This window comes from Mesoplodon mirus (genome assembly GCF_964341445.2).
Source record: "Mesoplodon mirus genome assembly, chromosome: 1".
NCBI lineage: Eukaryota > Metazoa > Chordata > Mammalia > Artiodactyla > Ziphiidae > Mesoplodon > Mesoplodon mirus.
Genome location: NC_138976.1, coordinates 209784872 through 209802087, shown reverse-complemented (window position 1 = coordinate 209802087; position 17216 = coordinate 209784872). Strand labels below are relative to the sequence as shown.

General features: G+C 44.4%; 1 protein-coding gene across 2 annotated transcripts in view; it reads right to left on the bottom strand.

Annotated features, from left to right (window-relative positions):
• Window positions 1-17216, bottom strand: part of FAM120A (family with sequence similarity 120 member A) — a 105881-nt gene that overhangs the window by 52315 nt on the left and 36350 nt on the right. For both annotated transcript variants that reach the window (XM_082606629.1, XM_082606628.1), the window contains exons 4-7: window positions 13862-13990; window positions 12995-13091; window positions 1130-1227; window positions 606-883 (exon numbers count right to left, since the gene is read on the bottom strand). In XM_082606629.1, coding sequence (XP_082462755.1) covers window positions 606-883; window positions 1130-1227; window positions 12995-13091; window positions 13862-13990 — 602 coding nt within the window. The remainder of the gene's footprint in view (window positions 1-605; window positions 884-1129; window positions 1228-12994; window positions 13092-13861; window positions 13991-17216) is intronic.

Genomic DNA, 17216 nt, shown 5'->3' with positions numbered 1-17216 from the left:
TAAAATACTCCTTCTACAGGGAGAATTCCAACCTGGGTCTGGCAGCTTTCCATGGTTTTGGCTGGGTGAACAGTGTTATTTCAAGAACAGTCCTATGAGCTGCTGAGTTGGGGTTCAAGTTGCTGAATTCAGGAGGAAAGGAAATTCTGATTCCCCCTCAATCCAGGAGCCAAGAGACTGAAAGCCACAGGAGTCTAACTTAAAATGCTTTCTTGGGGTGGGACTAGGGGAATCACAGCCCAAAAGAGAGTAAGGGTCAGGCAGAACTTGACCAGATAACAACCACGTTTAGTGGTCACACAAATTTTCCTAAAATTCCACCCAAAAAGAGCCGGGGCGGGTGGGGGACGCCAAGGCTCTGGGCTGGCATAGTACAGATTTTCAACCTGGAAGCCTCGAGGAAACGTCTAACCTTTTCTTTCGGTCTGAGGAGTCTTGGTCCAAGCACAGAGTAACTGTCACCTACCTATAACAAACAGCATGTTTGAGTACAACCATCGGTGCCATGGGCTGGCCAGCCAGAAGGCGGCTTCCCTGGGGACTGCAAGCTACTTAAGAAGCTGCTACACTTCCGGGAAGCACCAACTACTCCATACACCACTCACTTTGCAGCTCCTCCACTGCCTTCATCATTGTCTGAAGATGATGACGTAGAAGAACCAGGAAAGTATGCTGAGTCCACGTGATTGGGACTGCCGCTTGGAGCTGGGTTGATCGGGGAGGACCGTTCATACAGTGGGGTATGCTTTCCTTCATGAGGAATGTTACTGTAGTTCTGCTCCGTCAGATTCTTTCCGCTGGTTTCCAAGGTGAGAGCCGGCTCAGCGAGGCTGTATGGGTGTGGACCCTGGCCCGGAGCACCTGGGCTGGGCACCTGGGGGGCCTGAAACAGAGGGTATATAGATCACACATGCATACACACCGCTCGCATGGCCTGGAACACATTAGCATAACCCGGCCTTGGCTAAGTTTTAATTCAACACACACTGTGAAGCAGGTGCTTCACATATCCTGAGTTTAAGAAATTATTTTAGCATTCATTAAGATTTGATGCATATGCAGCTTTCAAGGCAGCTGTCCCCCACCAAGGCTGGGCAGACCAGCTGAGGAAGGAAAGGAAAGGCCTTACCACAGGCTTTGCTTGCAGAGAGGTCTGTGGAATGTTGAGCATCTGGGGGGGGACATACGGTGGCACTATCCCAGGCATTCCAAACGGATTTGGTCTGGCTGTTTCATCAATACGGAAAGAAAACAATAAAACAACTGTGAGCAGGAGGACATTCCCCAGGGCACAGCAGTGGCTAGCACACATCTCCATCTGTCTTGCACCTCCTCAGGTGCCAGCATACCACTGGCCCCGCTTCCCAGAAACCTTTAGAAATTCATGTTTAACATCAAAAATACCTAATCTTATGATGACCAATTTTATACACTGGGGCTAGAATTCTAACTTTCAAGAGTTTTCAATTCATGTCTGATGGTGTTTTTGCTTTTGTCCATTTCCTTGACTGCCTGGCTTGTCGCTGTCTTTAACTTAACAGGTGTTCTTATTCTCTCTCTGCTCACTGCTGACAAAGCTGGAAGCCCTGTAGTACTCTAAGCACTAAAGGAACAAAAGAAGGACACAGCACTTCCCCTTCCATATGTGAAACAATGGAATTTTTCTATTTAAACTAAAATTAGGTTCGTAGCTACTAGCACACTTTTAAATACAAAAAGTGAAGTGTGGTAGCCACTGCCTATACTTTTGGTTTGTTTTCATTGTTAAGGAAACCACGATCAGCTTACACATGCATTATACATGCACTGCGGGGTCAGTAAAACTTGGGGTTTTGTGCTCCCTTAGAAAATGACTTTATAAAACCTGTTCTGATGTATGCTGGCATTTGTCCTTCATTATCCTCATGCTAACTTGTAACGGTGAAGCACAGAATGGAAGCCACGTAGAGAAGTGGCCCCAAACACAACGTCAGGCAGGAGTGGGTCCCATGTCAGCTTAAAGATATGACATAAAGCAATCAACTCGGCCCAAGGTTCAGAAACCTCCATATCCACAACACTCAGTCTCCTTGCGGGTCTGAGGAGAGGTGGGGGTCAGCACAAGCAAGGCCCCCAGCATGTGGTGATGGGGGATGAGTGTGGTCTTCATGTCAAAGACACTTCAAAATATCATGATTTCCTAATGTGATAAAAATGAGGAGACTCTTCAGGGCTTTGTTCACTTGCTGAACAGTTAGGTGTGGCGTGCCTGAGAGGACAGGCTGCGAGGGCCAGCCCAGGGCTACTACAAGACCCGGGGGTGTCATCAGGACTCAGACTGCAGGAGACACAGAGAAAACACACCCAGTGAGAACACACAACAGACCCTACTGGTGCCCCCACAGCCACACCGTCTCTTCCTTAGGTTTCTTTTAAAAACAGAACAAAACCAAGCCTAGAGCTACCTCAACGCGAACGTCATTTATCAGGAAGAGTGCTTTTCTAACCTCAAAACCTGAGGGACATCAGGTGAGAAACACACAACCCATAAACCACTACCAACTTGTCAAGAAAAATAAACACACATTTAATTTAACTACAAAAAATAATAAAGTGCCCCAAACCCTCCCTCTCATTCTCTGAAAGGAAACTCCCACTGATACCTAACCTGAGGCTCCCTGAGCCAATCCAGTCCTGGGCCGCAAGGACACTGGGAGCACTGAGGCTTGGGCCGTTGCTCACTTCTTACTACCCCACAAGACTCATGAGCCTCAGAAGCCATGATCTGTTGGAAGATCCCATCTCAAGCGCCTGGTGCTCAAGTTGGAAATGCCATAGCCCTCTGATCTCAGCTCGCACGAACAGCAAGCTTGGCCCAGCTTCCACTTTCCACTGAACAGAGGTGGCTGCGGGACAAAGAGCTGGGAATGGTGATGCTGGCACGCGTGCATGTGGGGCTGGTGTCCCATCTACACACTTGTCCACATGCTCATACACACAAATGTTCACCACACAGACACACATGCACGTTTGCCTGCACTCACACACACAAGGAGACACTCCTGATCAAACAGTAAGTCCATGAGTTATGAACCTCTGAGTGTGAGATACGTGATGCCGTAACTGTTAAAGTCCCTTCTCGGGTGATTCTGAATTTTAGCCAGATTTTGGGTGAAAGAGTATTATGAAATCCACTCAAGCTCTAATGCTGTAACTTAAATCACTGTAAAAAGTCTAGTATACAATCCCTTGTAGCTGATCTGCCATACTTAACTTCAGAGTAATAAGAATGAGAGACTGGACTCTTCAATTATGCAGCAGCATTCAAGTGAAGATGAACATTTATGTTTCACTCTATTTTTGGCCATTATATGCTACAAAATTCTTGAAAGCACAAACTTTCCTTAAAAAAAAACCAAACAGGGCTTCCCTGGTGGCGCAGTGGTTGAGAGTCCGCCTGCCGATGCAGGACACACGGGTTCGAGCCGTGATCTGGGAAGATCCCACATGCCACGGAGCAGCTGGCCCCGTGAGCCACAATTACTGAGCCTGCGCGTCTGGAGCCTGTGCTCCGCAACAAGAGAGGCCGCGATAGTGAGGAGGCCGCGATAGTGAGAGGCCCGCGCAACGCGATGAGGAGTGGCCCCCACTTGCCACAACTAGAGAAAGCCCTCGCACAGAAACGAAGACCCAACACAGCGATAAATTTAAAAAAAAAAAAAAAAAAAAAAAAAAAGCCGGTGACACGTACGTGTGCCGAGACAGCACGAATTGGAGGGAAAAAAAAAAAACAAAAAACAAACAAAAACAAAAAGAAAGAAACCCCCCAAAACAGAAACACACACAAAACTATAACTTAAAAGCAAAGATTTCCAAGGAAAGAACATTTTCTAAAATCATATTTCAATCACTGACCTCAAATAAACCTTTGAGAACCCACAGGACTAGTTACTATTCTATCATAACCTAGTCTATTAAGTGAATTTGTCTACATTTCTCTGATGGCTGCAGAAATGCGTAATAAGCGAGGGCCTGCCTCTGCATACTGCATGCCTTCTTATAAATCAGTTCTTGTTCTCAATGCCCTCGTGCAGCTAAGCAGAGTCATTGTCTGTCTTCTGTGTGACAAGGACATCTTTCTCAGAATTGACACCAGTTCACAGAGTGGAGATTAACACCACCAGTTTCTCATTCTCTTCCTTTCACAAATACTTACTAAGAGAGGTAGGCCTTTGTTAGAAAAGTATGCAGAATGAAGACAGACGAAAGGGAAAAAAGTATTTAATTAGTATTTGAAAAATATTTTCATAATTAAAAAATATTTAAATATTAAAGACTTTGAGAATAAGAGAAAGAAAGCATGCATTGCAGCCCTTACAGCTGTGCTTAGTTAGCTGCGAACTCTCATAGATAAGACACTCTGTGCAGTATCCACTCCCTTGAATTACTTACTGTGCCTGTATGAAGCTAACCAGCTTTTCTCTAAATTAAAATAAGATTAAAAGAAGGAATGGTGTTAACCAAAAACTCTACTGAGAACTAGTCACCCCTACCCCAACCTAACAAATATTCATCTATTACTGGGCACGTTACTGTGAAGATGTTACATTAAACAAACAATAGGAACAAAGTAATATTTTTTTAATTCTATAATTTAGATGGGTGCTGATGCATGATTTTCAAGTGTTACACAAAAAACATAGCTTTGAACATTTAAAGAATAAATAAACCAATATATTCCCTACCACCAACACTAGTTTTCAATGCTTGCAAAAAAAACAAAGCAAAATTTTCAAACTATGTTAACCATGTTGACATATTTACTCAATACCAATATTCTACAGAACTTAAGGTACAAAGTTATATGAAGGAGAATTCTACGTAATTTGTTTTCATCCCCTCCCAAACGAATAGCTTCCGAAGGCAAGCTGGGGTGGGGGACAGTGGGAACCAACAGGACACTGGTGTGGCCTATGAAGCCTGGTAGGCCGGGCATAGCCAAGGAGGCATGGGGCTTTTGGGAAGGAGGAGACAGAAATCATCCCAGCTTTTAGAGGACTGAACCTCGTCAGTTTCTAGTGAGTACCAACTCCCAAGAGCTCAGAACTGGGGCAGCTGATGCCTACCTGGAGCCACAGTGCTGGCAAGGCCGCACAGGAAGAGTCAGAGGCCACTGTCCAGGAGAGAAGCCCTCACAATGGAAGGCTAAGCGTAGGGCAAATTACAGTAAGATCATGAATAAAGCAAGTAGGCACCTGAAAGAATTATGAGCAATGAAAAAACTTAACCTAGGGAAGCACGTTTCAGATGAATATATCAATAAACAAGACCTTTCTGAGAACTAGAGCTGTTCAACAATGACAAGGGCTGCTTTGACTGCTTGACGGTTGGTGTAGGAATATACCATGGTCAGGAGGTATCCTGGTGCTTACACAGCATCCCTGGTTATCCAAATCTCTTCTGTCCTTGAGTTTAGATAGCACATGTGTGGACCTCAAAGGATACAGTATTATTCAAATCCACGTGATACCTGAGTCTTAAAGAGCAAGAGTCTGAATAGTGGGAAACTTATCCCAAATTTTATCCAAATCTATTAAATTCCTGAGTTCACTTAATCAGGTTTGAATCGTAGGCGTTAAATAGCAAAAGAAAAGAACTCTTACATCTCATTCAGCCACCTACATGGTTTTATAAGTCTATGATAAATCAAGACAAAGCAGTTTCTGTCCATCTGTGAATTCTAAAAAGCACAACCTAAAAGAAAAGTTTAAAGGCCTTTATTTGGAAGTCACTGATAAACTGAACTAGCAGTCCCCTTCTGTCACTGAATACTGAGAAGCCACCAACAGACCTGATGACAAGCTGTGCCCATCTCAGGGAGACACACCTTGCAGTCTTTTAAACCAGATGGCAACTGAAAGGAGATGTATTTTCAGTTCTTCTAAAATGACCAATTTTCAGGTTTTTTAAAAAACTGACCTTTCAAAAACCCTTAAGAGCAGACAACCTATAGCACTGCATACCACATCAACTGAAATAAACTGACTAAAAACTGAATGAAAGGTCACAGGAACAGACTGAGAGAATCCACTCATCTACATAGGAATCAAGGAGAAAGAATAAGTGGACTTCCTATTTAACGTGATAGCATCTTAGCTTCTCTCTGGCAGCATCTATTCTGTCAGACCCCTGGGGGCTTGACATCAATGCCATATGCATTAGCTTTAAAAAGATAAAAATTGAAAAAGATGAACATGCACACATCTCAAAAACAGCAAGTACGGAATGACAGGTACAATACAGCATTTAATTAAAAATCAAAACACTATGATTTATTGTTCCATATATGAGGTAAGGAACTATAAAAACCATTAGAGGGGGACAGACGTGATTTTTAGAAAAGCCTAATGTAGGGCTTCCCTGGTGGCGCAGTGGTTGAGAGTCCGCCTGCCGATGCAGGGGACACGGGTTCGTGCCCCGGTCCGGGAAGATCCCACATGCCGCAGAGCGGCTAGGCCCGTGAGCCATGGCCGCTGAGCCTGCGCGTCCGGAGCCTGTGCTCCGCAACGGGAGAGACCACAACAGCGAGAGACCTGAGTACCGCAAAAAAAAAAAAAAAAAAAGAAAAGCCTAACGTATTTCTTTAAAGACATTTGTTAAACCTGTTTAGTGGGTACCCTAATGCTCATGATACTATCCTTTGTCTTTTTCAGTTACATTTAAAGCTTTCCATAATAAGAAAGTTTAAGCAAAGACTTTGGAAAGAGTGGGTTTAGTAATCAAAACTGTAAGAATGAATATTATGTAACTTGCCAAATTTCAAAAACGTATTAGTAGAGTAGGGTAACAGTATAATATCATATACTTGGTGACAAAACATGTTTAAAGTGATAATTATAACAGGAGAAAAACTGAAAATATTCTAGTGATGACCACAGAACATGGTTAAGTAGATTACAGCACATCCCCACTGTCGAACATGAGACAAGCTTTAAAAATACTAAGGCAAAAAAAAAAAAAAAAAAAAAAAAATTACTAAGGCAAACCTTTGTGAAGTTACAGGGAAGTTCCAAAGGCACACCGTTGGGTAGAACAGGGCAGGTTGCCTTATAGTATGTGCGGTCAGTCCCACTATGGGTCCTGCGGCCTGGCTACAGCCAGCACTCGCAGCAGGAGGCCTGTGCGACCCCTGCATAGTGAGCCTGGGCGCACGGACGATGGCAGGTGGACGAGGTCCTGAGGGCCGGGTCACCTGGCGTAGGGTAGCAGTGACGCTGAGAAGTTCAACAGTTCGGGCCCGGGAGCAGCGCGGGCAGTGTTCTGATCTCTCTCACTTCTTCTCCCCAGACACATGTGTACATGCCACCGCCCTCTACTCTGGGCAGGTCACACTATGGACTCTGCATGACCTCCATGTCCCACAGTGGGCCCGAATGAGTGACCTTGGGTCCTAGAGACCTAACAGCCTCTTTCTCACCAGCTGAGGAAGCCCAGCAGGTGCCACATCCTTCTTCACAGACTGTGTCTTCATGTTCAGGGGGGTCATTTCCTGACCATCCCCTCTCATGCTGGGAGTGTGTGTTGTTGGGGAGGTAGAGACGTATTTTCAGAAAGACTGTCAACACAACCTAGAAGCCCAGCAACAATCAATAGAACAGTTTGGTGAGCACTGTGCAGACTGTGTAGCCTCAGGAACCCGCCTTCTCAAGACACCAGAAAGTGATGCCTTCCAGTAAAGCCATGGCTCAGAATGAGGGCCCACTGACTGGTCCTTGCTTCCCCCTTACACTTGAAGACGCACCTTTCTGAGCCCTGGTCCCAAGAGCTGTGGTCCAGGAGCACCAACTTTGGAGTCTAATTGTTCCTGTTAAGACAGCAGGCATTTATGTTCTCTTGCAGATGGGTCACCAGCAGTTGGCACTGAAGTCTGCCATCTGGCATTTTGTGAATCAGGATCCTCTGACCCAGTCAGGTAGAATGTGGCCAGCCTTGGGGGCCTGTCAGGACACAGGCTGATGCAGGCCCCTGACCTGGGCAAGCCCATCCAGATAAAACACCCATGGGGCCTCTCTGCCAGCACCTAGGAAGTTTCTATAGCCAGAGGTCCTTTCTTTGTGGTCACTACGTAGAATTTGTTCTTTGCTTTAGTGGTGACAGCTCCTATTTCAATATGGTTCTCTTTGCACAATTCTATTATTTGTTCATGCTGGCCTGCTGCCTGGAGGGCTCCCTTGGTCCCCATCAGACCCCTACTCCTCTATGCTCTGAGGGACCAGGGGTCACTATTACCTCCAACCTTCCATCTCCCTTCATAGCCCCCTCTCAGCTTTCATTATCCACCTAAAAGTTTAAGCATGTTCAAACTTCCCTCCCATTTCAAGCCCCACCCATTATGGAAGCAATTGGAGGTGGATTTGGAGGACTGGTGCTGGCCACCTACCCCACTCTCTTCCATATTTTACAGCACAGAAGAAGCTGCAAAGCTAAAGAACTATTTTTCCTAGGCTCCCTTGCACCTCGTTGAGGATCACGCAGGCACCCGCACCTGCACGGGGTCTGGGAGCTGTGAGTGCCACAGAAGCCTCCTCCTCATCTCTGCTGACAACTGTTCTTGCCACGACTCCTATTCTGGCTGCTGCACTGCTCTCCCTGTGCCCCCAACTCCACCTCCTTTCCCTGATCTGAGGTACACCATCTCAAGACCTCCATACAGAGGGCCCTCCACAGAAAACCTCCCCAAGGCATCCGACCTACTTCCGCTGCTCCAATTAGTACTCAGGGTACACACACAATAAAGAAAAGCAAGGGGACCATTAATACAAAATTCAGGGTGCCGGAGTACAGGGGAACATGACCAGGAAGAGACAGGGATAGGGCTCTGATACTAGTAATATTCCACTGATGTTTGTTTTATTTACTGTACAAATATGCTGTGTGTATGATAGTTTCAAAATAATTTACTGTACAAATATACTGTGTGTATGATAGTTTCAAAATAATTTAAGTTTTTACAATGAAAAATATCTTTCAATGAGCTTTCGTGGTCCAAAGTGTAAGCCTAAAAATCTAAGGCCACGCATGGCCCGACAAGCATCACCTGACCATTCCTTCCCTTGCTTTCCTGTGCTCCAACTACATTCTTCTGTTTCTTCTACATCCTGTCCTCTCACCTCAGGACCTTTACACATTCTGTCTCCTCTGCACATATACTTCCTCTCTATCGTCATCTTGCTAAATTCCTACTCTACACTCAAACCTCACCTGAACATTAATTTAATTGAGCAGAACTAAACACTGGTTTAATCAAGTATTGTTTTAACCGGGTTGGTCTTCCGTGACCTTCCTGTTCACATTCCTGTACGATTCCTCGTCTCCATCATCTACAAGGGCAAGGATGACATCTATCTTGTCTACCACCCTCTCCAACACTCAGCATAGTGCCTGGCAGGAAGTAAATACATCAAAGGCTCATTTACATTTTTCAAAAAATTAATAGACTATTATTTGAGCAGTTCTGCTTTACAGAAAACATAAGCAGAAAGTATATACCTTGCATTAGTGTGCTACATTTGTTACAACTGATGATCCAATAATGATGCATTACTATTAACTAAAGTCTACAGTTTACAGTAGGATTCCCTCTTGGTGTTGTGTATTCTATAGGTTTGGACAAACTTACAAGGACATAAATTCAGCATTATAGTATCATAAGGAATATTTTCACTGCTCTAAAAATCCCATGCTTTGGCTTCCCTGGTGGCGCAGTGGTTGGGAGTCCGCCTGCCGATGCGGGGGACACGGGTTCGTGCCCCGGTTTGGGAGGATCCCACGTGCCGCGGAGCGGCTGGGCCCGTGAGCCATGGCCGCTGAGCCTGCGCGTCCGGAGCCTGTGCTCTGCAACGGGAGAGGCCACAGCAGTGAGAAGCCCGCGTACCGCAAAAAAAAAAAAAAAAAAAAAAAAAATCCCATGCTTTGCCTATTTATTCCTCTCTCACCCTCAAACCCTGGAACCCCTGATCATCTTACTGTCTCCATAGTTTTGCCTTTTCCAGCATGTCATATAGTTGGAATCATACAGTATGCAGCATTTTCAGATTGGCTTCTTTCACTTAGTAAGGTACATTAAAGGTTTCTCCATGGGTTTTCATGGCCTAATAGCCAATTTCTTTTCAGCACTGAATAATATTCCATTGTCGGGATGTAGCAGTTTATTTATTCATTCACCTGGTGAAGGATAGTTTTGGCAATAATGACTAAAGCTACTATAAACATCCACGTGCAGGTTTCTGTGTGAACATAAGTATTCAACTCCTTTGGGTAAATACCAAGGAGCAGGATTACTGGATCTTGTGGTAAGAGTGTGTTTGGTTTTGTAAGAAACTGCCGAACTGTCTTCGGAGTGGCTGTAACATTTTGTATTCCCACCAGCAAGAAATGAGAATGTCTGTGTTCCACACCCTCGCCAGCATTGGGTGGTGACAGTGTTCCGGATCTTAAGCTATTCTAGTAGGTGTGCAGTGAGAGCTCATCTATGTTTCACTGAGGAAGGCCAAGAGGACACAGTGCGTGCTTCCTCAGACTAACAGGGCCTCTGTTTTATTTGCGCAGCTTTTCACAAATACACTGGGATTAGTTCACGCCTACAGAGTCCACGTTCACAGACCTGAGGCGGGCCTCTAACGTCTCTGTTATTTGTTGTTTTAAAATTCTGCCAATGGTTTTGGAGCACAGCTAAGGTTTAAGAACTACTTGTTCAACCAGGAAGCCAAATATTGCTGACAACTCAATTCTGACGTATCTTACGTTTAGACTGCAGATTCTCTGGAGATGGTGGACATTAAGTGCTATGATGGAAAGGAAAAAATTATAATCATATCTAGATCCCCCATTCCCAACAGTGTTTCTGATACAGTAAATGCTTGAAAAATAATAATAATCTCACCTGTAACATTTAAAAAATCTATCGAGTAGATAATTCAGAAATATACATATATACAGATAGGTATTATATATTAAATATCCATAATCTATGTTATATAATATAGATAATTTCTGGGAGTTCATAGTACAAAAACAGCATGAGCTGGAAAAAATTCTTTTTCCACCCTGAAAAAGACCACACACCACGCAGACCAGGCCTCCTAGCAACGGGACAGGGAGCATGTGCACTTCCTTTGTAAATTCCACACCATCCAATAACAGTATGGAGATCTGAGGTTTTTTCTCAGTGCTGCAGAGAACCACAAACTCCGAAGGAAAAGCGTGGAAGACACAGCAGTCACCCCCCAACGCCAGTCCACATGGGGTCTGGCCAGGAAGGTTTTTCTTTTGAAAATACAGAACCCTGAGGCCAATTAGGCTTCTGAAAACTGTTCTGCGGTAGAATTCCAGCCAGATTTAGAAACCTCTGGGTAGAGTCAACTCTCCCCATTTTTCTGTAAGATTTCTTCAAAACTCTACACATATTCCAGTTTCTAAAATGATTAATACACACAGGGTCTAATGAACAAGAAAGTTATCTTCCAATATTGGTTCTTCAAAATTCTGAATGTGTTTTCCTGTAGAATAATATAATGAACTATGGTTGGAAAAGACCACTTATGACCTACCCTCTCCATTTAGTGGGTCCCTAACAGCACATATAGATGAAATCAATGAGCACTATCTCCAGATACTTTTATTTCTTTATACTTATCAGAAAAAAAAACAATAAAAGTGATTTTTACATTAATCTGTTTCTGCTGGCTCCAAATTATGTGTATCTAACCTGAAATAAACCTTCCTTCCCAATCTTGCCTCAACCTCTCTCAATTTCATCCCAATATTCCAGGCCATACAGTGAACTCTACACTGCCCCAAACTTCCTGCCCTGTTGTAATTCTGTGACTGTGCTTTGTTAAGTCCCTTGCTGTACAATTCAGATTACTGCAACAGTCAGAAGCAATGGGAAATGCTTTATAGAAGGATTTGTAGGTAGTTATCACCTACATTAACCTGCTTGAAAACATCACTCTAAATACCCCAAATTCTTTACCAATTACACCACTGTTCTCCATAAACCACTGAGTGAAAGTGAATTCTAAGAGTATTGACTTCATTTATAAAATACTTACCTCATAATGTCTTTGATGATTTAATAAGAACATGAAAGCACTTTATAGAACAGTAAATATTTTTAAGAAGTTCAAACTTAAACCTAATTTAAAACTCACCTTCCTCTTCAGAACAGCTTCCAAACTGTTATCAGCTCAGATAAATGCCAAATGTTAAGTCAAGTGTCTTTCTCTATCTTTTCTCTCCCCACATTTTCCTTCTCTTTAAATGTTCTAGTCCCAAGAATACTATAATGAATGTTTAAAGTACAATTGTCATATGAGGACTAGAATGTCACTACAGACAATCTCGGGAACATGACTTCTTTCATTACATGAAATTAGCACAACTGAAACAACGGTTGGCAATTAATGATTTCTCATAGCTTTACTGCTCTGGAGCCTACGAAAGGCAATCTCACTCAGGAAGGAGGTTGGTATTTAGGGTTAGTGCTTTACAACCTCCCATGAGATATTCACTATCAAGCAGCCTTCAGGCAAACAGTTTATAATTGTTTTTTATTCCCCACTTTCAAATGAGTAAAATTTGATATTTTGCCCAAAAAGGCAACAAGAGGAGACACAAATCCACTGCGTTTATGAAGGCACTTATAGATCCAGAGCGTCTTCTGTGTCTTGGTGCTCTCTGCAAGAGGACACCTCACAGCCGGAGATTTCAGCGTCACCGTCACCTGCCAGCCTTGGTCCTCATAGCTGCCTGCTCGTCTCCTAAGTTTTCTCTTGCTCTTCAACACTTTCAGGAATTACCACGGAGTCTGCCCAGGAAGTTCTGCTATACTTATTTGTATAACTATAGAAATCTCAATTCAAAAGCATAAACCAACAAGATTACTGGGTGAATATTTAAATCTCTTTGGTTATTGCATGGTCAGCATCCATCACAGAGGCTTTGAGTTACTTACCTAAGTAATGTGGTGGGTGAAATGCCATAGGCTTACTAGTCGCTGAATAATATCCAATTGCTCTCTTAAATCGAATGACTTTGTCATCTGTTCTAGACTGAAATAAACGCAGGAAAACCTTTGTAAATCAGTATGCCACTGGTCATGTGTATTAATATATTTTTATAATTCAGCACATGTATAATAATCTGCAGCCTTTCAAGCTAAATGAGAGTTTAGAATGACACTAAAATCTTCAAGGAAAATCGACGGATTATCATTAAAGAAACAAATCAAACATTCATTCTCTTAGAGCAATGTACTCATCAGAGTCTGACACGGCAGTCAGGAGACCTGAGTTCTGGGATGCAGTCCTCCAACTTTTCCTTGGCCAGGTCTCTGGTGCTACCCAGAAAGGTTTTACTTTTCATCTCCAGCAAGTGGGGGAGCAGTTTTAGTTCTTCAGAGAGCAAACAGGAAGTCACACAAACTTCACCTCTTCTACTAACCCTGACCCCCCTCACATCCTTACTTTCCAAAAAAGGAAGAAGAAATCCCTGATCATCACCTGAAGGGATGGACAAATCAGAGATCCACAATTCCATTTGACCCATTTGATTCATCTGTCTTCTGAGTAGAAATCCCATTAAATTATGATGGCAAATCTAGGAGCAGCAGAGACCTTACCATTCATCTACCTCAATCCCTCCTCCGTGCAGGCCGGGGGGGAGGCTGGAGGAGCTAGGTGAGGTGCCAGCCCTCCTGGCTGGCAGAGGCCTGACAGCTGGGCAAGCACTCCTGGACATGGCTAGTGTGTGCCTCTCAAACCCCTTCCAAACCCAGCACACACCACAGAACAAAGCGCTACCCAGGAGCTTGTATTTCTACCTGAGAATGCTGGAAGACATCTTTAGCTATGGCATCCAAGTCCGAGGTATCCTGGATGTTGCGAACGTAGTCAGCCACAGCCTTGATCACCACATCACACGGTGGCAAGACCAGCTGGTGGGCCCGGACCTAAGAAGACAAGCACACACGTCAATACACTAATTCTAAACACAGGCCCAGAAACTCCAGGTGATGTTTCCCTTCTAAGGGCCTGATTATTATCAATTTGTGATTTCTTGGCCCCAAGACCTTGGTGGTCCGAGAATCAAGCCCTGGATCTCCCTTTCAGTTGTTGAAATATAACTCAGCTGCTTCAACCTGGCAAGGTAAAAGAGCATCTGACAGCCTTCCATTCCTTCTGGGATGTCTGCAACCTGCTCATGTGAGCACAGCACAGAGAAGCCCTGGGCCACAGATGCTTCCTTTCTTTCACCACCAGGCACCAGGAGGCTGTGCTGGATGAATGCAGCCCCAAGCACCTGAGACCACTGCAAAAAGCCAAGGTAAGCTCTGAAGGGGAGGACAATGGTATCCCTGACTGCTGAGGGACATGTCTGGTGAAAGACACATGGAATAAAGTGTAGGAATATTTTCTATCCAAGAATAGTTGATACCAGGAAAAGGTAAGTAAGCAAATTTTTTTTAAAAAGGTTTGTTTTGGACTTTTTCATGAAAACTAAAAGAAAAAAGATACCTTAATTTAACAAAGTTAAGGTATGCCCATGTTCTTAGAAACAAAGATGAATCAGGTACTAAACTCTGTTTATAAAAATTTTTTAAAAATTGAATGACAGTATGAAATGACATTTTATTTCCTATTTAGTCACAAAGATCATAAAGACAAAAAAGATGGCAAAAACATCTAAAGGCTTTGTGTTTCCAGAGCTGTGTACTCCTGCCCACCACACCTATGAATGTGGTACGTTACATGGCAGGAGCGGGTAGGTTGGCTGTCCGCTAACCCCAGGCCAAGCCTGTTACCCTGGATTATTCAGATGGGCCCAATGTCATCACAGGACCCTCTAATGTAGAAAGGAACGCAGAGGAGCAGGTTTCACACATGAGGTGGAGCAGGACTCCATCGGCCATTGCCAGCTTTGATGATGGAGGAAGGGCCATGAGCCATGGAATGCAGCACCTACAGAAGCTGGAAAAGGCACGAAACTCTCCCTGGAGCCTCCAGAAGAAACATTCTCCCTGGCCCTGCTGATACCTTGATTTTAGCCCAGTGAGACCCACTTTGGGTGTGACCTCTAGAACTGTTATATATTATTTGCTGTTTTAAGACACCAAACATAAATAAATAAAAAAGGAAAAAAGGAAAGAAAAAACACAAAAAATGAACAAATAGAATGGAAGAACTTCTGGAAAAATAGGTATTTATACTATTAGGGTGTCATCATGCAAAGTTTCAGATGCACATGAGTATATTCAATTTCTCTTTAGAAATGCAATGTTGTTTTTTGGGGGTTTTTTGGCTGTGCCGCACGGCACGCAGGATCTTAGTTCCCTGACCAGGGATCAAACCCACACCCCCTGCAGTGGAAGCGCAGACTCTTAACCACTGGACCACCAAGGAAGTCCCAAGCAATGGTTTTCTTTTGAAATAATGTTTTCTATGTTTGAAAATGTTAGCTGCTCTATCTCCTAGGGAAATCTTTATCTCCTTGCTCTGGTCAGTGTCTGGTGAAGGTAAATCCCATCACAATGAACTCCGGGGAACTAGCGAAATGTCAGAGGCTGCAGACCACAAGCACATTCCTAGAAACCCAACTCCCCCTCTGCAGAATGAAAAACTACTGACACACACGCGCTCCATGAAGAAGAGGTCCCTGGAACAGTGCGTTCCAGCCAGTCTGGGAGAAATGGAAGTTCTGTCTGCTCTCCGCCTTTTGGGGTGTTTAACAGTCACACAGTCAGGACAGGGAGGGGGGCCAGCTGGTGGCAGCCCCAGGAATGAGAAGTCAGGACAGAAACCCTGAGCTGTCCTACCATCGGCATTTCCCCCTTGGTGAGCACATTCCACAGGGAAGGGGACAGCCTTGCCTGAAGAGAGTCTGCAATGGCCAGTGGGCTCCAGGCCCTTGGACAACCCCCTCTCTGGGCCTCGACTTTCTGTCTCTAACTACAGTTTGAGACTAGTTGCCCAAAGAATGCCCCCTGGCAGTCTGAAAGCCTAGGGTTACCTCATTATGTTGCACACAGTACTGGAAAGGCTGGCCACTGTAGAAGGAATTTATATAGAGAACAAATGACAATTAACATGGTTAGAACAGAATTTACTGGGTACATTAATGTCCAAAATATGAAAAGGGCTTTCCTCCAGCGGTTGGGAGCTAATGTGGTAGTGCAGGCAGCCTCTCCCAGCGTGTGCACGCTGACACCGGGACACCACAGACGACTGGGCAGCCGCACACTGTCCCATCCCACCTCAAGTGAAAATGACAGAGTCCGTCACTTTGGCTCCTGTGGATATCCTCGTCTTCACTACCCCCACTCCCTACAACACTAAGGCTATAAAGTCCTTGAAGTGAGCAGATCCTATAGTTAGAGGGCCCCTAAATCCTTCCGAGAGGCTCATGACCACCACCCTGAAACTGCGTCCTTTATAATTTCCCATGGCCCGGACTCCTCCCTCACGCCCCACCACCCCTCGTTCCCCCAGCTTCGTTCCTAATCCAGCCTTCCAAATCCAACTCGGGGTGAGCACCCACATCTTCCTCTGAGACTGCTGGTGCTGCTGCTCCCAAGCTGTATCTTGGCTGCTCTTTAAATGCAAGTGATTATAAAAACAAGTTTCACATAATATCATTGCTGAAGCAGAAGAACCTGATCCACTTCACTGCCATTTGGAAAAGAGCAAAGTGAAAGGATTACAAATCTTGGCAATTTTCAGGAAGAAAACTAGAAACCTGATTTGATCAACATTCACTTGTGGGTAAGGTACTATTCTAGAAAATAAGAATATGGAGCTGCTCCCCAGTGTCTTGACTTCAAGAGGCTCACATTCTTATTGGAGAAAAAATGCTGACCAGACTCCAGCAGGGCCCTCAGAGGACACCCTGGAGGAATCATGGCCCAGCTGAGGAGGGAGAAAGGCTTCTGCATCCTCTGTGGTTCTCCAAGTGCAGGCCCTGAGATCCCACCCAGTGCCGTCTTGGAGCCCCCAGACCAACGAAAAGAGCTGTGGGAGGGGGCTCTGGCAGTTTGTTGTAGTAAGTCCTCCAACCGCTAGATCACTGAACACATCCTGAGAACTAGTATTTTCTAAAAGAGTCAAGAATAAGGAAAACATTTAAACACCACAACTGCTATGGCTATGCCTTGAGATTCTTGAAGTTATGACGTGTATCAA